The sequence below is a fragment of the Sorex fumeus genome, unplaced genomic scaffold, assembly GCF_029834395.1.
Source record: "Sorex fumeus unplaced genomic scaffold, SorFum_2.1 ptg000007l, whole genome shotgun sequence".
NCBI classification, from domain to species: Eukaryota; Metazoa; Chordata; class Mammalia; order Eulipotyphla; family Soricidae; genus Sorex; species Sorex fumeus.
The window spans coordinates 59,945,503-59,967,321 of NW_026606064.1; the positions used below are offsets into that span (position 1 = coordinate 59,945,503).

General features: G+C 37.8%; 1 protein-coding gene across 6 annotated transcripts in view; it reads right to left on the reverse strand.

The window, feature by feature from the left end:
• Nucleotides 1-1,223: 1,223 nt before the first annotated feature.
• WAC (WW domain containing adaptor with coiled-coil) overlaps nucleotides 1,224-21,819 on the reverse strand; it is a 73,487-nt gene continuing 52,891 nt past the window's right edge. For 5 of the 6 annotated variants that reach the window (XM_056131300.1, XM_056131275.1, XM_056131293.1 and 2 more), the window contains 7 exons: nucleotides 12,865-13,110; nucleotides 11,058-11,180; nucleotides 9,741-9,889; nucleotides 6,570-6,688; nucleotides 3,802-3,988; nucleotides 2,766-2,893; nucleotides 1,224-1,647 (listed from right to left, as the gene is read on the reverse strand). In XM_056131300.1, coding sequence (XP_055987275.1) covers nucleotides 1,578-1,647; nucleotides 2,766-2,893; nucleotides 3,802-3,988; nucleotides 6,570-6,688; nucleotides 9,741-9,889; nucleotides 11,058-11,180; nucleotides 12,865-13,110 — 1,022 coding nt within the window. In that variant the 3' untranslated portion in view covers nucleotides 1,224-1,577. The remainder of the gene's footprint in view (nucleotides 1,648-2,765; nucleotides 2,894-3,801; nucleotides 3,989-6,569; nucleotides 6,689-9,740; nucleotides 9,890-11,057; nucleotides 11,181-12,864; nucleotides 13,111-21,819) is intronic. The other variant, XM_056131268.1, reaches the window with a different exon arrangement.

The window sequence follows — 21,819 nt, forward strand, 5'->3', positions numbered from 1 at the left end:
CTGAAAGCACATGAATATATCTGCCTCAACAGACAAAACACAAAGTCTCTAAATTGAGTACAATTTTTTAAATTAAGGTTTTTTCTTTCCTGCATAAAGAAACCTTTGTGATCTGTTATAATACTGGCAGTGTCATGCTAAGGCCATGTGACCAATATTTTAGCAGAGGGGAAAAAAAAAAGCCAAGGTAAATTTATAGTAGCAATAGTTTCTTCTTTTATTTTAATATACTTTAGGAAACAATATACAAAGCTGAGCTTTCCGACCATCTCCGGGTAACAGCAGGAAGCTCCAATTACACAAATTTAGCGTTTTGTGATGGCTAAGAACAGCAGTCAGCACCAGACTTGAACAGTTAACTACAACACAAACATCCTTCAAAATGAAATGTCATAATAGCAAGACAGGTAAACCAGGGCTTAACAAAGGACAACCACTTGGGAAGTGACTTAATCATTCTTGTTGAATTTCATATTTATTTCCTTAAATATCTTATACACAATTTCCTGTTAAGAGACTTAAACAAAAGCTTCCTTAAGGAATTACTTTAATTAAGTAAAAATATTCAACAAGAATATTTCTGACAGAGAATCCCCAGGTAGTTCAAAATTCTAATATGCACTGACCGAAGGAAAAGAAAAGTAACAATTTTTGTTTTTGTTTTAACATGTTTATTACAACAGATACAATTCACATCTGACTAGTTTTGTTTCCTCTTTCCCCTCCCACAACCATGTTCATTGGGCCATTTCCTTATATTTGAGCAATCAATGTACTTTCAGCACACATGCCCAGCAGTACTTTTAAGTCCATTCTTACAGGGTGCAAATGGATTTCAATAATTTATACAAACAAGTGGGTTATGCTCAATCACTGCAATTGTAAGCTACTGTACACAGGAATGAAAAGGTTATAGAAAAGTGCCATAGCAACAGTGCCTTAAGAAAGGAGAAAAAGAGGAGCCTTAAAAAATGGATAAAATCAGATCAAGATTTCCAAAGGGAATGGAACACAAGGGAAATGGAAAACATTTCTCTGCAAAACAAATGGAGAAGCACTGTTCGATCAGGTGCGTGTGTAGAAACAGTTGTTTCATGATATTTTGTACACTGCCCATATGGTTCAAAAATCGTATCCTTGGACACATATTGCCTGGTGCTTGCACTGAATTTTTGAAAATTCAAGATTTCTGAATGATAAATTAACCCCCCCAAATTTAAAAAAAAAAAGCTAATTTTGCAGACAGGTTTACATGTAAAAGGCTAGGGATTTAGCCACCTCAGCATTGATTAGTTTTGGATGTCTAAGCTCTGTTACACATGGCTTCCCATGGCTTCACTCTACAAAACATATTTACAACGTGAAGAATACATCTACAAGAAATCTACATTTCAAGGGTTTTACAAATCAATGTTGTATCTTCCCCCTGAATTGACTCTCACAGACCCCGTCCCCTTGTCATTTCCTTTGCCCAGCTTAACGGTCCAAAGTCTACTTAAATGCAGCTCAAAAATGTTAAGATTGGGCAAGAGATTTTTAGTTCCTGTACTGAAAACCATGTGCAATTATTCACATCTTCAAACCATGAAGGAGTTCTGATTTTTTAGCTTTTCAAGTTCCTTAATTTGTTGTCTCAAAAATAGTATCCTGAAAGAAAAGAATTGTTTAAATAAACATCAAACTATTTTACATAATTATTTAAGACTATTAATCCAGAATTGAGAAAAACTATGAAATATAGTTTTTCTATTTTAACATATCTGGATTGCAAATGTAAGATGTTTCATAACAGTTTCTCAATTAACTTAAATACACAAAGATTGGTTAAAAATGCTGTTCACTATATTCTCAAAAGTGCAAACAGGATTTTATGTCAGAACCACTTTCAGATCGATTCCATAGCAAAAAAAATTTCTAGGTTATTATTAAGAATGACATCTGGTTATTTTAGTGTTTAAAAAGTTAAAGAAGAAAACCTTTTCCAAGTTTACTGTAAATCCCGATTTGGTGTTAATCAAATACTTATTTACGGGTTCATGACAAGATTAACTCCACATGTGAGGAAGTGATTTATATAGGTAGTTTGTGAAATCAAGTTCGCCATGATTTTGCAACAGATATGTAAAAATTAAGTGTATAATGTCTGAATGGAATACAAATTAAAAAATAGAACACACAAAAAAATACAAAATGTTAATGCTGGCATGGGCCACCAATGGCTTACACTTGAACATGGCTTAATACAACTACAGTGTGTAAAGTTACAAACAAAGCTGCATCATTAAGATTGCTGGAAAATTAAGTTCTCTGCATGATTTCCAAAAGACCTATTAATGATCAAAATTTTGGGTTGAATTTCAACTGTAACACATGACACACTAAAGTCCTACTCTTTAGGGTGTGTAAGGTAGAGTTGTGTAAGACTGTAATTAAGTTACAATCAAAATTCCATTTACAAAATACTAAGAAAAAAAGATCTTTTTTGTTTTTGTGCCACACCCTACGACGTTCAAGGGTGACTCAATTAGTCTGTGCTCAAGAATTACTCCTGGGTGGACCATATGAGATGTCAGAGACAGAACATTGGTTGGCTGTGTGCAAGGTAAACCACCCTGCCAGCCCTAAGAAAAAAATGAAATAAAAATTACTCATCAGATTTATTACTATGGAATAATGAAAAGTATATAAAAAGGCCAACTTTAAGTTTTAACATTACTAGGTCTTAGATTTAATTATGAAAAAAGAACTTTTAGTAAAATACTTACCTTTGTTCTCGCAAAGTTGCTTGAATTTCACATACTCGAACTAATGATCTTAAATTTTTTAATTCAGTACAAATTTCTGACATGTGAACACTTCCCATGTTATGGGATTCTTCTCTCAATCTTGATGCCTACATAAAGAAGTCATAAAATATAATGCATACAAAAGAAACCAAACTTCAGAGTAGAATCTTACTTAAATAAGATTACATTGTAATGTGTTTCCTTTGATAGTACCATATTAGAATAGAAGGACTCATGACCTGTGGTTGATAAGGGGGTCAGGCAAAACCAAGTTCAGGTGTAACACTGATAAAGGGGCTGTGTTTTTGTGTTTAAACACACAATGTATCTATGTGACTTTACATGAAATTTTTCGGATGATCAATTATCTGATAAAGAGAGGCCAAAGAAGTCACCACGATGTCCTCAGCGCTCTCATGTACATCCCAGAGCAAAATTATACTTTCTAATTTTTACCTGCTAGTCTAGTTGGATGACCAGGAGAATGAGTAATACTAACAGGATCTACAATAATCAGAATGACTGGCTGAGAGAAGGGGGAAAAAAAACCCCAACATCTGCTTTTGAGCTACAACACTTTACTGAACCAGGTAGCCTTAGAACAGTCTATTTGACCGTAGGGCCTCTTGAGCCACACAAGACCTCTGTACAGGCTAGCAGTAATGACAACTGTATAACAACATTTTATGGAACTATATTTAATGTTTTATGAGATTACAAAAAGTTACAAAAGCCCTCTAAATATAAATCATGTATTTTATAAAATGACTCCAACTGACTATTTGAAATATATCTTGAATTCAGTGGTTCAAGCAGGTTTTGGGGTGGGACAGGGGTTTTGGGGACACACCAGAATGCTGTGCCACAAGTAAAGCAAGTGCCTTGTGTCCTGTACTATCCCATTAGTCTCCAGATGAGTTTTTTTTAATAGAACTGAGTCTCATTTGATCATCCAAAGGAAAAACAGATTATAATGTAATCTTGTTTAAGTAAATCATCAATCATGTCAACATACCTGTTTCTCTGCGTGATCTGCAGGCCATCCTTGAACATGCTTTATGAGATTTTCACTGAAGTGTGCTGCTAGCGTAGGTGTTAATGAACACGAAGGTCGGGCAGATGAATTCTGTGGTACAACTGTTGCATTTGATACATTACTACTGGAAGTATGATTTGGACCAGGTGACGGACTTCTCTGGCTACTGGGAAGAGCAGGAGGGAAAAAAAAAAAAAGAATTGCATGTATAGTGTGTTTAAAAGTAGTTTCTAGGACTGGAGCAATACCACAGCAGATGGGGCATTTGCCTTGCACGTAGTTGACCCAGGTTTGATTCCCAGCATCCCGTATGGTCCCCTGAGCACCGCCAGGAGTAATTCCTGAGTGCACTGCCAGATGGAAACCCTGTGCGTCGCCAGGTATAACGCAAAAAGCAAAAAGCAAAAAGCAAAAAAAAAAAAAAAAAAAAAAAAAAAAGCAGCAGTTTCTAGGTACTACAGACATTCCTGAGCTATATAATTGGAGGCCTGGCCTCTCTGGTTCCAGATTGAACTGCTTAACGGGCATGATCCCAGAGACTCAGAAACAAACCTCGAAACTCAGCGGCTTTCGGCAGAAACGTATCCAGTCCCTGCAGTACATTACAGGCGCTGGGCCAACCCAGGTGGGAATAGGCTTCGTGCTTTGGCCTGTTCCCCCTGGCGGCACGGTGGCGACCGTCCTCCAGAGTTCACTGGACAGTCAGGCTTGGGCCCGAAGTTACGAGACACGCGGGGCCTCACGGGATGGGAGTGGATCTGGCCCTTTCCTCCCCACCCCAACGAGACCCCGAGTTGCTGCCCACGAAAAGCCTCTATGGCTCCTGATCAAGCTGCTTAACGGCCATGATCCCAGAGACTCAGAAACAAATCTCAAAACCAAGTGGCTTTTGGCAGAAACGCGTCTGGACCCCACAGTTGGTTACCATCACCGGGCCACCCCAGGGAGAAAAGGGTGCTGTCCCTCCACCTGCTCCCCTTGGCGTCTCAGTGGCCGCAATCCACCAGAGGTCATTGGACAGTCAGGTTTGGGCCGGCAGTGACGAGACACGCAGGGTCTCATGGGATGGGGGTGGAGTTGGCCCTTTTCTCCCCATCCCAACTGAGACCCAGAGTTGTCGCCAATGCACCGCCTCTCTGGCTCCTGATCAAGCTGCTTAACGGCCATGATCCCAGAGACTCAGGAACAAATCTCGGAACCCAGCAGGTTTTGGCAGAAATCCCTCCAGATTTAAGTGTTAAAATTTTGAATTTCAAAATATTGCGGCCACAAATGTAGCCACACTACATCATATGTTATTCTTTACCAGCAATAGAAAACAAATTGTCTACTGTTGCCCTTTCAGCAAATCTGAGGTATTGGGGTAAAGTCCCAAATAATAATGGTGGGTCTGGTGCCAAAATATTTAATGTGACCAAAATAGAGAGAGAGAGTAATGTGGAAATCTGCACCACAGATAGGCAGAGGGTGTGGGATGGGGTATACTGGGGTTTTTGGTGGTGGAGAATGGGTATGGGTGTTTCATTGTATGACTGACACTTAAACCCGAGAGCTTTGCAACTGTTCTCACGGTGATTCAACAAATAAAATTATAAAAAATGGAAAAAAAAAAGTAAGGTGGGTGGAGTTCATGTCCAATTCAATTTAAGACCAGACTCTGTTGTCTTCGCATATCACCAAATACTAAGAATATAAGACATGATCTCATTTTGAGTTGTATATAATGTGGCACATCTGAGAATTCAATCTTAAATATCTGTAGGTAAGTTGAAGGAAAATACATGGCCTAAAAAAAGTATTGGGTGAATACTATAAAGTCAAACATAGGCATCTTTTGATAGCATTAATAAATTTAGTGGCAAAATAAGAGTAAAAAGGAGCACTGAAAATGGTCTTCTTTTTCTAACTGTACAGCTGGGTTATAGTTTGGCGATGTGGTGGCGAGAACCAAACATTTAGTGACCCAAGTTGATTTCCTAGCCTACCTGTGACACCACACTTGGCTCTGAACGAACTTATTTTTCAAATCTAAAGCTCCCAAAAGATAAAGAGGATTTACCCTATTAGTATTTAAAGTAATGGTGAATGCCTTAAAAAACATTTAAGAATTTCCAAAAATGTCCCAAGTAATGGCAACATTAGGGAGATGCTTCCTGAGGTGAAGGGAACAATTCTCATTTGCATGTATTGTTTTGAAATGCTTCTTCATAAAATAAAAAGTTACATTATTTGCCACCTCATAGCATGAAATAAGTATCAATCAAATAACTCAAGCAAAGATGCGACAGAAACAACAGTGCTGACAAGGAATCTTCTTAGGGTTAGAGCAGAAACTATTTAGGAAAGACTGCATGCCCCACTGGGAAATATAGTTTAAGATGTAAGATCAATTTACTTTATCAATACGCTCCAGTGTAAAATTAGTCACATGGAGTTAAAATTATGTAATTTTCCAACAAATGATAGTATTATCAGATTATATGTACTTCCATGCCTCGTAGACCAAGATAGACAGACTCTGCTGAAAAGTTGTTTTTCAAAATAACCTGTTTCACTATAAAAGACAACAATCTTACTTGTCATAAGATCTGCCTCTGGAAATTACTGAATATATAAAATTAGGTTATTCAACTTCAAAGATTGATTATAAAAACATCTCTAATATTTTAAGAAAGCAATATCCCATATTTATATTTGAGGGGTTGGGGGAGAAAATGATGTTGTTTCAATATACCAAATGAACTTACTTTGACCGCTGAAGACTTCGAGGAGAGAGAGGTTCATGACCCTGCTGCTTTTCAGCCGTTACAGGCTGCTGTGTTGCTGATTGTGAAACTGGTCCTTGCTTAACTACTGGAGTACTAACCTGAAACGTCAAAATTTGGTTGAAATAAACAATGATATGTTCAGAATGAAAACTAGATTAAAGCAAAGCTTCTTCCATTGAAACTTTCTATTTCTATTTTTCAGTGGTTTTTAAGATAACAAGAGCTGCTCTATAAAATTACTAATAAACATGTTTACTTATGTAAAAAACTAAAGGTCCTTAACAGGTCTACAGATCCACAGGGCAAGTCTAGTCAATGATCTTAAACACTGTAAAACCAAAGAGCCAACTTTTTCCAAAAAGGGGGAAACAAATGAATCAAAAGGCCATGCCATTAGTAGAGTATTTTTTCTTTTATTTTAATCTTGCAAGCACTGGGGAACCTTGGAGACGATGCCAGGAATCAATCTGGGGCTTTCATATGCCAAGCATGATGCTCCAGAGCATTGGAACTAAATGGCCCAAGAGTTAAGTTTTAAAAGATACAATTTATTTATAAAATGTGGTCCAGTTGCATTATCAGGTAAGAACTGGTTTTCTTCAGTTTTAGCCCCATTTTCTTTCTAATACTGCATTGGCTATTAGAATAGCTTAAGAGCTTCAGCTCTAACCCCTAGCAGATTAGCTGTCAGCACTGTTGCTTCTATTGCTTCTTTGCTAACAAATATACCTTTTTGGACTTCTCATTACATCATGGCAATACATCATCTAAGGAGAGAATATATCAAGCCATCTCTTAAGGCAACAAACACTGACCCATACAAAATTTCTTTGCCTTTAAAAGAGATGTCTTACCCTACAGACGTATATTAAGAGACCCATGGGTAGAGACACGCCATATTCCAATGACACAGAGAGAAAACAAGCAGCTTTATAAAAACCCAAATTAAAGGCCCATCTGTGATTAAGTCACATTCACCAGCAGAATTGTGTTTTTTTTTTTTGGGGGGGGGGTCAGGTCAGGAATGAAGAAAAGAGGTGACAAAATACTCTCACAGAATCTTTTTTTTTGTAAGAGTACTGCTATTTATTCAGCCACTGATTAGCTGATTGAATTCACAAAATCTTTTGAAGACTGAATCTTTATTCTATAGAATGGTCTATACACTTGATGCACATTCTCTACCACTCACTGGGTCACATGACCCCCCCTCCATGGCTCATTACATTTTCATTTTACATAGTCACCATTCACTACATTTTCTTAAACCACTCTGAAAATAAGTTTAAGAGTTCTAAGAATAAGTTTGTTTTTGCTGGAAGTTATTGAATTCTTCTAAACTAAAATCAGGGCCAGAGATTAACCTTAACATAGGTTAAGGTGTTTGCCTTGCAGCCTTGCAAGCAGCCAACTTGGATTCAATCACCTACGGTCCCCCTGAGCTTCATCAGGAATGATACCTGAGCACCACCGAGTTGTAGCTCAAATAAAGGCAAACTAAGGAATTTCATAGTATAAAAAACGCCTGCCCGCATGCCAGGCTGTCTTCACCAGGGTCCCTCGGAGGGGGCAGGCTGAGTTTCCTTCCCCGCCCAGGCAAGCTCAGCCGCAGACCTCCGGTACCCAGCCACAGCCATGCTCAAGATGCTCGGACGAGCCTCACGCATGAAGGAACCGGCAGAGGAATGCAGGTGCGTGGGTCTCGGGGCCAAGATCTCCAAGCCTGCTCTGATTGGGACTGGGCCTCCTCCACCCAGATCTCCCATTTTCCAGTAGCTAGACAGTTACACTTGAAACTACCCCCAGCGCCATGAAATCCCATCAATGGCCAAGATCCAGAGAGTATAAAACCAAGATCCCAGAAGCGCATGGCTGCGTATAAGACTCTAAGAACTAGACCCCTTATACTCTAGTTCTCCTTCTCGGAGAACCCGGTAAGCTACCGAGAATACCCTGCCCGCAGGGCAGAGCCTGGCAAGCTCCCGTGGTGTATTCAATATGCCAAATACAGTAACAATGATGTGTTCATTTCCATGACCCTGAAAGAGCCTCCAATGCTGCACTGCTGGGAAGGACAAGTAAGGACAGGCTGCTAAAACCTCAGGACTAGGATGAATGCAGACGTTACTGGTGCCTGCTCGAGCAAATCGATGAATAACGGGATGACAGTGATACAGTGAAAAAACTCTTAACTCAATTAAAAACTTCAGTCTATACTGATCCTAAAAAATAAACAAGTAAATGGCTTAAGTAGAGATTAAACCAGAAATAAAAATTTAAAAGTTGTCCTCTACATACTTTAGTGCATTATCAGTTTCTGATTATAGTAAAGAAATTTCTGGCATAGAAATTTCAAACAGTCCAATGTTCTACAGTAACTTGAAAAAAATAACACAACTTGTATGAGCCGAACTTACTACCTTTCAGTATGAAACAGTAAGCTCCAAGCAAAGAGTATGATATAACTCAAATTTGCTCTTGAATTTTTGGGCAAAACTCAAACATGTGGTATAAAATTTGACTGCAGCATGAAGATCCTGTTCAGATTCTAGTAATAATAGGCCAGCAATTTTCAACTTAAGCTAAGTTGAAAAGCTCTGAGCTCTAAGCTCTGAGTAGACACCCACGTAACATTTTATTCAAACAAAAACAATACAACATAGTAAAATGGATTTTAGATTAAAAGATCAAGATTTTGTCACAAAACCCTAATACTTTTTTTTATGTATTAATCGAAGTATGGTTGATTCTGATAACAATGATAAATGTGATAAAAACACAAAAATGAAGTTGTTACCATAGAAACACACTTCTAAACTAAAGAATGGGGTGTGGGAATAAGCAAAAAACTGGTTTTCTCTTATCTCCTCAAGTGTCAAAAAATTCTATATAAATTATAAGTATGTTCCTTATCTGGTTCTTCAGTGTCTGTAATCCCAAAATCAAAAAATAAAATCAGTACGTAAGAGTAGCAAAGATGGCACAGCTTCCTATTAAATTTCAGTTAATTATTCACTCTACCACTGCACAGTTCATTCTTCGAAGGTTTTTCCTACAATATAGCTATTCTAAGACACAACAAAATCATTTTCCTGAAGTTTTTTAGAACATGACCTTTTCCAATTTTCCTAATAGGTTAAACATACATACCTTTGGCTGTGATGAAACAGGAGGAGTACTAATCAAAGGTTTGATAGGAACTGTGTTAGTTTGAGGTGTGCTTATTCTTGGAGACACATATGATCTTGGGGACGATGCATCAGACGTTAAAGACATTGGAGATTGATTAGATGGCTGAGCTGTAAAGAAAAGAGAAGCAAATGATTTCGAAGAAACCAAAAACCCTTTGTAATATATGTTAGAGAATTCAGCATCTTTCCATATTCCTCATCCTGCGTCCTCTGCCCCCTAAATCCCCATTCAAAAGAAAATTTATTAAGTCAGAGTCTGAGATATTCAATGATGCCACGCTGATTTCGCTAGATAAGCATACCACTATACTAGTGTAATGCTAATTCTTCACACTGGACCAAGAACATAAGCCATGATCTCTTCACACACCGGCAGGCTTTTTATTTCTCATCTTCACTCCTCAGTCTTTTCTAAGTCTTGGTAGTGTCTTCCTTAGATCAGCCAGAAAGTTGCTGAAGTACTTTCACTATTTTACTTTTACATCAGGAATTCCTGTATCAATGTTCTTGGGTCTGAGGAACAAGTCTAATGAAGCACGTTAGCACAGCACCATCCCCGCCTTCATTTCTTTAGTGTTTCTTTCCATCAGATATACTCAGAGAAGAGAGATAGCTACATTAAAACAGAACTCGCAGATTTCTGTAACTCTAAACAAAAACTCTAAACTCTCATCAGTTTGAGACCAAAATCCACTCTTAAATACACTGTTTTACTTATACTGAATGTATTTGGAGCCAACTATTTCAGTAAGTCCTGAATTAAATATGTATCATAAACTTATATGATGGCAACACAAAGATAAGTATGGGGGAAAAAAATTTCTGTAGGGGTTAGATACTACAGCGGTAGGTGCTTGCCTTGTATGTGGCTGACCCAGATTTGATCCCTGGTCCCCATATGGTCCTCTAAGCACACCAGGAAGAATTATCCTTGAACTTCACCAGGTATGACCCAAAAACAAAAAAATTCACTGTAGTTATTAAAAAAATCAAAAATACAAAATCTGGTGGCTAGAGAGATAGCACAGTAGGTAGGGCGTTTGCCTTGCATGTGGCCGACCTGGGTTCGATTTCCAGCATCCCAAAAGGTCCCCTGAGCACAGCCAGGAGTTAATTCCTGAGTGCATGAGCCAGGAGTAACCCCTGTGCATTGTCAGGCGTGACCCAAAAAGGGTGGGAAAAAAGGGGAAATAAAATATTGAGGTAATCTCTTCAAAGGCTAAAACAGTACACAGTAAATATTAATTAAGATACCAATTTTTAAGAGTATAAATACCTTGTGTGGAGAGCTGAGCAGCCTGAGATATCAGAGAAGTCATGTTGAAAGCAGATGGTCCAGCAGTAAGAAACTTATGAATTATAGACTGCAATGACGCTTGTGTCACAGCAGCTGTAAGAACTAAGAAAACATAAATTAAACACAGACATTAGTAACAACTTTCAAAAACTAAAAAAAACTCAGAAAAGAGTGTTTCAAATAAAAACTCCAAAAGTTTACAAAGCAGAATATACAAAAGGTATAAAGATTTGAAATAAAGCACAGGAACAAGTATTTAATATGTTTATGATAGTCAAACAGTAATTCCCTTCACACTAAACTTTGTGTGTTAGTTAAAAGAAAATCCCTTTATGACTTCATTAAAGTCTCTTCATTGGAACTTATACTAGAAACCTATTGTATCTAGGTGATATGCTTGGCACATTACTTAGCACTAAACAGGTATTTGATACACAAACTAATCATTTAAAACCTAAATCCACACTTACTTCACAACAAATTAGTATGTATATACAAATAAAACTGGTGTGTAGTCTAGAATATCAGGTATTTTCAAAGCATGGAGAGTTATTAACAGGGTTGTGTTATTCTTCCTTAACCTATCCAACATAGCTCTCATATGCCTATCAAAACATTCATCAAACAAGAAAATGGCATAATTAAATACAGATTTTGGGAGCACACCCAGCAGTCCTGAAGTTACCACTCCTAGTTTAATGCTTAGAGGTCAGAGGGGAAGCAGGGATCATAGCTGCAGTGCTCAGAGGACCACAAAAAGTTGGGAAACACATTGCTTGTAACATAAGCTCTAGCCCATTGAGCTCTCTCTCACCAGCACAAGAGTGGTATTAAATCGTAAAAAATAAAACCCAATTACAGAGAAGATAAGGTCAATTAAGACTAATGACCAGCAAGCCTAATTGCAGAAGAAATTAACCACTCAGCAACACCAATAACTATATATGTTATATAGTTATACATTACAAATATAAAACTGTAAATGATATAGAAAAATTTAAGCATGCTCTTATTATTCAGCGTGTGAATCTAAATGGCTTATGAATTAAAATTACACTTTATTCAGCCTTAACTGGAGTCAGTGACTACTGTCCTCCCGTTCATCAATTTGCTTGAGTGGGCACCAGTAACGTCTCCACTGTGAGACTTGTTACTGTGTTTGGCATATCAAATACATCACAGGTAGCTTGCCAGGCTTTGCCGTGCAGGAGGGATACTCTCGGTAGCCTGCTGGGCTCTCCGAGAGGGGCAGAGGAATCGAACCCGGGTCAGCCCGGTCAGCAGTGTATAAGGCAAACATCCTACCCACTGTGCTACTGGCTCCACAAACTACAATATTATAAAGCAAAGTTAGAATACAAATTGCAATTAGAAAAATAGCAAAGTATTATCCCATTATTACTACTCAAAATTATTTTCTATTACACTATCATGGAAGATTTACCTATATTTCTATTCTTAGAAATTACATTAAAATTTCAAACAATCATTTACCCATTTATAGGAGAATCTAAAACCTACTAGAAATGAAATTTTTAAAATTAGTTTTAATAAGTACTTTTAACTACAAAACCTATAAATAAATAATAACTTTTTAGGTACATATTAAGCCTTGAAAAACACTCAGTGAAGATTCAAAACAAAATTTTAAAAGAAGTTTGGAAGTTTCAAAACAAAGTTCAAATGTTAACATAAAAATGAAACAAGTATACCTAAATTAGGGGCTTTACTAATCACATAATTTGCACAACACAAAATGTTTTGTAAACCTACTATAAAAATTTACCTTCATTTATTTTGGATATGTCCACATTAGAATTATTAAGTTGAAGCGTGGCTTGCAAAGCAGGAAGCAACTGTCTAAGAAGATTTGGGTCCTGAAGTAATGGAGGTATTGGAGACTGTGGGACAGGAGAAACAGGGATTGCTGAAGCAGATGTTGGGGGTGCTGATGTGGGGTTCAGTCCAGAGGCAGAAGATGTGGAAGGAGTTGTGCAAGAATGGGATACAGTTTTGTCTCCAGATGCAGATTCTACATAAAAGAGAAAGATAAAAGGGCTGAAAAAAAACACCATTTGAATAGAGAAAAACCAAAAGCCAATCTCAAATCAACAACTTCCATGTACCAGGCACTTAACACAGTAGACTCAGTTAGTCTTTCCATGGGATGGGGTTCATGCAGATACAGACGCCCTGTAAATTTATTTTACACTATATCCCAATTTCACAGGTAAGAAGACTGAACATAAAACAGAAACTATAGTGTCTGGTAAAACAGTAATAGTTTAATCACACCCATGATTTAAATTTATACTCTGCAGACAAGTAATACTATTCTGAACAACTTGTTTTTGCTTTAGGACAATCCCCAGTGATGAGTATGGTGTCAGGAGTGCTGTACCATCTTTTCTGGCACTTGAGCAGTTAGGTTTTAGCTACATCTTAAAATAGGCTTTATTTGGGGTTACAAATATAGTATTACTATGAATACTGCCTGAGCACTGATGGGATAGCACTGCCACAAGTAATTCCTCAGCACAAAGCCAGGAGTAACCCTGAGAATCACTGGGTGTAGCTCAAAAGTCTAAAAGTAAGTTTTTAAAAAACTTTATTAGGATAAAGGAACAATATAATTCTCCAGAAATCTAACTTATGTCTGATAAAAATTTAGAATTTTATGCGACAGCACAGTGGGTAGGGTGTTTGCCTTGCAAGCGGTCAACCTGGGTCCGATTCCTCCGCCCCTCTCAGAGAGCCCCCGTGGTGAATTCGATATGCCAAAAACAGTAACAAGTCTCACAATGGAGACGTTACTGGTGCCTGCTCAAGCAAATCAATGAACAATAGGAGGACAGTACTACAGTACTATGTCTGATAAAATAACTTAAGCTGGAATATTTACAAATAGCCACAAATAACAACTAAATATGGCAAAAGCTTTCATACAAATCAAGCAAGGCACCATCACATTCGGCGGATCAAATTTTTGATAATGAGAAGGTTCCCTTTATTTTAGAAATGATATACCACTCTTATAATTAAATGTATAAAACAAAGAATTCTTCTAAGATTTAAAGATTATTAAAACTAAAAACCATTTCGACAGCAAAACCAGACACAAAATTACAAAAAAATCCCATATAGATCTGTATTCAGAAGTATGCATTAAAATGTTATTATGTAGAGGCCGGAGCAATAGCACAGCAGGTAGGGCATTTGCCTTGCACATGGCCGACCTGGGTTTAATCCCCAGCATTCCATATGGTCCCCCGAGCACCGCCAGGAGTAATTCCTGAGTGCAGAGCCAGGAGAAACCCCTAAGCATCACTCAAAAAGAAAAAAAAAGTCATTATCTGAAAGCTGCCATTGCAAGTTATTTACACAGACTCAACATATGAAGTATTAACAAATTCTCATACTTAATTCTGGAAGAGAGGACCAAAGAGAGAGCACAGAAGCTAAGGTGCATGCCTTATACCTAAGTGGCTGACCCTTGTTTGATCAGACAACACAAACAGTCCTGGAGCACTACCAGGACTGTAGCACTGAGGAGACAGAAATAAACCCTACGTGTCACAAAGTGGCCCCCAAACCAAAACCAACCAAACAAAAAAGATCTGGAAAAAGAAACCCCGTGGTCTGCCTTGTTAGACATTAAAACTAAAATGGGGCAGAGGGGAGCGTGAGAGAGGTGATTACTAGGGCAAGCAGAGTATCGGGAACATAGGAAGATGTCTTTGATATCAGAAAGCAGGAAATTTAAAAAAACAAGCATAAAAACCCAATTATACAAAAAGTATCGGGGAAAACATTTTATGGAACTCCTATAAATCCAAAAAGACAATCTCATTGTATAAAAATCAAATAGCTGAAAAAGAATACATTTAAGAAGAAACCTGAATGGCTTTAAAACCACGTAAGTTGCCCATTTCATTAGTAAAGAAATTTAAGACGAAGGATATCCTTTCACATAATACACCAGACTGACAATGGGAAGGTGGGGGTGGAGGCAGGGAGGTGGCGGGGTGCACACACAGCTGTGCTCAGGGCTCACTACTGGTGGGGCTCGGGAAACCATATGGATCAAATTCGGGCTGACCATGTATATAAGGCCAAGCACTTTACCCGCTGTGCAGCTTTGGCACCCACATTTTTTTAAGTCTGACAAATAGATGTTAACAAGGAGTAATGGAAATGTTAACCTTTCTACTAAAAACGTAAGTAAAAATCACAATGAAAAATAATCTGTAATTTAGGAAAGTTGGAGAAATATTTTTTGACCCAGTTTCTCCAACAGCTATGTTGCCTCTGGTGTATGTAAATAAGGAAATATATTTTAACAATTTTTAAGAGTATTATGTCTGATTTTTAGGATTTTTTGTGCTCTGGGGCTATTTTTTAATCTGTACTCAGGAGTGACCCTGGACATTGCTGGAGGATTTGTCCAAGGATAGTAGGATGCAAAGCCTTAACTCTTTGTACTCTTCTTTGTACTCTATATCTGCCCCATATTTGTTTCATCTTATCTGACTTTTTGGGTGACACCTGATGGCACTCAGGAAACATTCCCGGTGGTGCTCAAGGGACGATATGGGATACCGGGATCAAACACGGGTCAGCCACATGCAAGGCAAACACCCTACCCACTGTACTATTGTTCTGGTGATCATTTCCAGCTTTCTTTTGAATTCACAAACAAGTGTAAAAAAAACTCTGAATGATATACAATTTCCTTAGAAAATTGCTAAGTTACTACATTTTATATTATTGTTTTCTTCAGTTCATATTCCCTTAAGAGTCATCCTAGATAATAGACAGCAAAGGGAAATTTTGATTAATGTATAGAATGAAACAAGTTTTATATGCCCGAAATGATCCTTACTCTAACTAGATTACTGGGGACTTTTCTACTTTTTCCTTTGCTTTTTGGGTCACAGCCAGTGATATTCAGTGGTTACTCCTGGCCCTGCACTCAGTAATGACTTCTGGTGGCACTTGGGGTACCATATGGGATGCCAGGGATCCCGGTTGGACATGTGCAAAGCAAACACCCGACCTGCTGTACTATCACCAAGTTTAAGAAAGGAAAACGTGTGGTGTTTTGAACTCTTGGTGCTATTACATCTATTCACAGATTTAAATAAATGAAGACATTTGAAAATCCTTCCAATACAAGAAAATACACTACAATATTAATGTTCATTTACCCCCAGAATGGGGCTGGAGCGATAGCACAGCGGTAGGGCGTTTGCCTTGCACGCAGCCAACATGGCCGACCCGAGTTCGATTCCTCTGCCCCTCTCGGAGAGCCTGGCAAGCTACTGAGAGTATCTCGCCCACACGCCAGAGCCTGGCAAGCTACCCGTGATGTATTCGATATGCCAAACACAGTAACAACAAAATCTCCAATGGAGACGTTACTGGGCCCGCTCGAGCAAATCGATGAACAACGGGAGGGCCTTTACTTTACTTTACCCCCAGAATAAATTTCCTTCTATAGATTTTTTGAGATTACAAATAGTATGGAAGTCAACTGTTACTACTCAGAAATTCCTGAACAAATGTCCTCTGACTCTTTTTTTGTGTATGTCACACCCAGTGGTGCCCTGGCCATTTCTTAAGACAAGAATTTCTCTACTAAAAGACCTCATTGTTTCCCTTCTTATTTTAAGTTAAGCCTTGGATGATTTTTTACCTCGTTGGTTTTCAACGGAGTGCTTTCTAGAATTTTAATGTTGAAATTAAAATACAGATACCAGACTCCACCCAACCTAACAGTGCTTGGAAAGGACCAAGCAAATTTGAACTTGCAATACCACGAGTGGGTCTGGTACTCCTTGCTGGTTATAGGAAGGGTGGGGGTGGGGGGTGGGGAATCCTGTAACTTTTACCAAAGAATATCAAAAATTTCAACGTAGCATGACACAGAATAATGAAAAGACCAAAGAAGTTGAGCCACTTTTCAGATAGATCTTTAGCACATTAGCTTTAAAACACCACTTCCTCCTAAAATCCTCTTTTCCCTATGACTCATAAAAAGGCCCTTCTGAAGTACTTATCCCAATAAAGTGAGAGTAACTAAGTTTAGTAATTTATATATAAACTGTAAAAACGAAAAGCCATTTTGCCCTAACAGATTTTTTATGTCATCCGACATAAAATATGATTTCAATAATTTGTAGCCTGGTAAAAAACAGAAGTTGGCACCATCATACTTGTTGACTGGATGCTTCTCTTAGTCTATGGATTCAAATCTTGACATAATGGGAATTGAGGCCTGAGAGAGTACAGCAGGTAAGCCGCTTGCCTGGCACAACTAGGTTCAATTCCCTGCACCGTATATGTCTCCGCTCACCCCCACGTCTCAACAGAGTGAACCTTGAGCACAGAGGGAGAAGTAAGCTCTAAGCACAGCTGGTGTAGCCCTGCTGCTGCCACCTCTCACCTGCAGCTGGTCCCCCCAAATCCCCAAGATAATGGGTATAAAGTCTAACGTTTCCATAAATAGCTGACCACGTAAACAGTGAACAACTTACTGTTATTTTCATAAAGGTAGGTCACACTATAGTCTTTTGAGAAATTAACTTGTATATACTTATATGCAATCTGTTAGGATGTTGACGCTAATGTACTTATCAACTTGTTTATACAGACTTCTGTCAAACTAAACATGAATTTTAAAAGCTGGCTTTTTAAAAATAGCTGAAGGTAAAGATATATTTTTAAAGAACAAATGTAGTGTTTTATATCTTATTACAATAGCCTCCAGAGGCTTTTTTGAGAGTATCAGCCTCTTGTTATACATTTCTTAAATGAAACTTTCCCAAGCCTCTTTGACTTCTGATTCTCTGACCAATTCTTTTCTTTAGAATGATCCACAATAAGCATGTTACTCCTACTTTAGTTTGAACTGAGTCTGTTTTATAAAACTTCTATCTCTCCCTTTGTTTAGAAGTATGAAATTATTCATTTATATTACCTGTTTCTACCAGTAGGGGGAGTAATCTACCATAACCTGTTACTTAACCTAAAATTCTGAGATTTAAAAAGTAGTATCCCTCACCTCTTTTAATCAGTCATCCTTTCAAAACAAAATACAAAAACAGTTTAGGAGGCTGGAGAGATAGTACATTGGGTAGGGTACTTGCCTTGCATGCAGCTGACCTGGGTTCAATCCTCAGCATCCCATTTGGTCTTCGGAGCACCGCCAGGAGTATTTCCTGAGTGCAGAGCCAGTAGTAACCCCTGAGCAAAGTGGGTGTGGCACACAGGCCTCTCCCCTCCCAATCAAGTTTACCGCTAACCTGCATTTTTCTGACACGCCAAAATATATCTTTTTAAATGTACAACAATATCTAAAGAGATATTTGATTGTATTTCTATAGTTAACCTGCCAAGGTGATCTAAGAGTTGCTATAATGAAAAGGACATATGAACGAACACGCATACACTACTGCTACCAAAGTAACCCAGGTTGTTCTACTTTGTGGTGATGGAATTACAAACACAATGGTATTATGCCAAGTACAATGGAGAAATTATAAAGAAAAAATTATACAGTGCAACAGAAAAACAAGGTGGTAAGATGACAACACCTGGTATATAACCTATGGCATATTTAATCTGTTTTATTTAAAATTATATTAAAATGTACTATTTGCATACTTACAAATGTACATAAACAATGGTGTCATAACACTATTTTTCAACTTACATTTAAAATGATTTAAAATCATTGTAAAACAAATGATAAACATTTTTGAAAATGTAACAAATTTTGCTTAACTGACCTGCACTAACAATGATCCAGTTACATTCCCCTGTCCCCATATTCAACTGTTTTTAATGACCACTAATTAATGAAAAATAAACAAAAAGCAAACCCAACCAATTCATTTTAATTTTAATTTCTGGTCTGTATCATCTACCTCTTGAATGTCTCAATGCTGCTATGTATATAGAGTTCACCATCATATAAGCATCACTATTACACAGCTCCAAAACTATTTTATCTTTTCAAACAGTGACTCAGTTTAACAGTGACTTCACATTTAACCCTCCCCCCGCCCCATTTCCCTGGTAACACCATTCATTGTCTTATGAATCTGCTAGCTCTAGGTGCCTCACATAAATGTAATACAAATACCGTTTTTGTTCTTTTGTTTCAACTAGTGTTAGACTTACATGGTTTGTGATGAGAAGAAATCTATCAGGATTTTGTTATCTAAGGGTAGAGATGTTACATGTATATATTGTATCACCTTTTGCTTATCCTCCTACTGATACACTTATATTGCTTCTATCATTTGCCTATTATTTATAATAAAGGTAAGGAATTGCTGGGTTCTGTGGTAATTTTGTTATACTTTCTGAGGTGCTGCCAAACAGTTTTGCACAGTAACAACATGATTTTACATTCCATAACAGCAGTACAACAAGCGTTCCAATTCTTCCACACCCTCAAAACCACGTTATTTTCTGTTGTTTTCGAAGCATGCCAGTATGGATGTTAAATGGTTCATTCATTGTGGTTTTGCAAAGCAAATGCTCTTACCCTGCTGTACTATCTCTCTGGCCCCAAGAATGTCTTTTTAATGTAGCGAAATTTACTGACCTAAACCACCCATTTGTTTTTGGCTTTTGTTCATAGGGTCCACACCCAGTAATACTGCGGGGCCACCTGGGCCACACCTGGCACTGCTTAGGGGGAAGAGAGAATGCAATTTAGGCACCTGACTGAGGGTCTCCCATAAGCTATAAACATGCATTTATTTTGATATAAATGCTTTCCTACCCCTCAAGATATATATTCTTTTCGTTATTTTCTTTGCCTTGTTGATTAATTATTCTCTTTCAGCTAAGCTCAGTATGTTGACTTTACTAACAGATAAAATCCCCCCACTAATGTATTTTCACAGTAGTTATATGACATTAACTTTATATCTATGGCTAGTTTTTCAAAAATGATTAGTACTTCTAAAAATTATTTCACAACAAAAGAACAATGAATGCAGACCACTATCTAGAGCTTCCTAGAGCTTAAAATCTGTTATAACCCAGCTGAAAATGTCTTGATATTACTTTGAATTTCACTGTGTACAAATATTGATCAAATCACTAAATGAAGAATACTTAATACACAAACAATAACTGATTAAATTAAGACTCTGGAACTAGCAATGTGACTGTGACTATTCAGACATGGTGATCTGAGCACTATCTTGGGAAGTCACTATTAAGATTTCTTCTGTGTGTACTATTAATCTAGTTTTCAAATTTATCTATGCTAATAAATCCGAAGTTACTTAGAAACTCCTGGAGCTGATATGCATACTTTAAGTATAAAGGGTCTAGTTCTATTTCCAACACCACAAGCTCCCCAAGTACCACCAGGAGTAATCAAAGAGCTTGGAATAGCACCTCCAGGCACTACCCGGCATGAACCACTACCAGAGAGTCCAAAGGGAAGGGGGTGGGGGAGGCAAGACCCAAAATAACCGAACATGTTGATTAAGGTCATTACACTTTTGACTTGCACTTATTTGGCTAAAACAATAAAGACTCAAGTCTTGTGGTTTATTTTGTTAATACAAATCTGGAAGGGAGGATGAGGTTTGGGAGTAAGAATGGTCAAAGGATTGCCAACCAGTGAAAAAATTTTTAATCTGGTTTCAGGGTCACACTTGCTGTGCTAAGGGCTTTACTCCTGGTGGGGCTTGGGGGACCATCTTGGATTGTCTAGCACTGAACTTGGGTCGGCCAATGCAAGGCAAGCACCCTACCCAGTAGGGTGCTTTTTTTGAGCACGTCAAGTTTCTCACCTTTTCATACACAGCTTCTCAATTATTCCTGCCAACAGGTGTTCAAATATTCCCCTAAAAGGGGGTGCCTGACTACCTTCTTTTGTATTACTAACAACTGAATTGTTCTCTACAAAACTAAAGAACTTTGCTGCTTTTCCCTTAAGTTCTTTTTCTTAAAAGATGAAGTAGCATTAAGTAGACTGAAACTTCTTGTTGGAAGGCTTTCATTATACGCACAGCATATAAATTTTCTTTTTCTCTAAACAAGTATTTTTAACTGTGATAGTTGATGCAGATGTCTTCATTATCATTATTCTTTCAATTACTTAGAATTACTTTAAAAAAATCCACTGATATTGTCAATCACTAGGAATGTTATCAGTGGCTAATATAGCCATCTGAGTTTTTATATTTTAGACAGAATGTGGCTATACAATAGGCACTTTGTAAATAGGATGTTAGTGTAGTATTTCTTACATTAACAGACAAGAGGCTGCAGTAATACTACAGTGGGAAGTGTGACTGCCTTGTTGCAATCAGCCAAGTTTGCTTCAAAGTCCTTACTATTTCCCAGCCTGCAGTGAGTGGTCCCTGAGCACCAACAGGTATGGCCCATAAACCAAAACTAATTAAAAGACAAGGGCCAGGGCTAGTGCCCATGTTTTGCCTGGAGCCCCGATTTCTAATCTGCGCACAATGTGAACCAATTATCCAAGTGAAAATAAAAATAAATTTGTATTATATGTAAAATTTTTTTACATATAGCTTGTGATCAACAAAGATACTTTAAACCTGAATCATGATGATCTGTCAGAAAATTTTAATGCCAAAATTCAAAGAAATACAGATCTTTATGTAGTTTTTTTCTTCCCAGCAAGTCAACTGAGCCAGAGATACAGTAGTGCGGTCACCAGAGCTACACCCATGGGCTACATCCA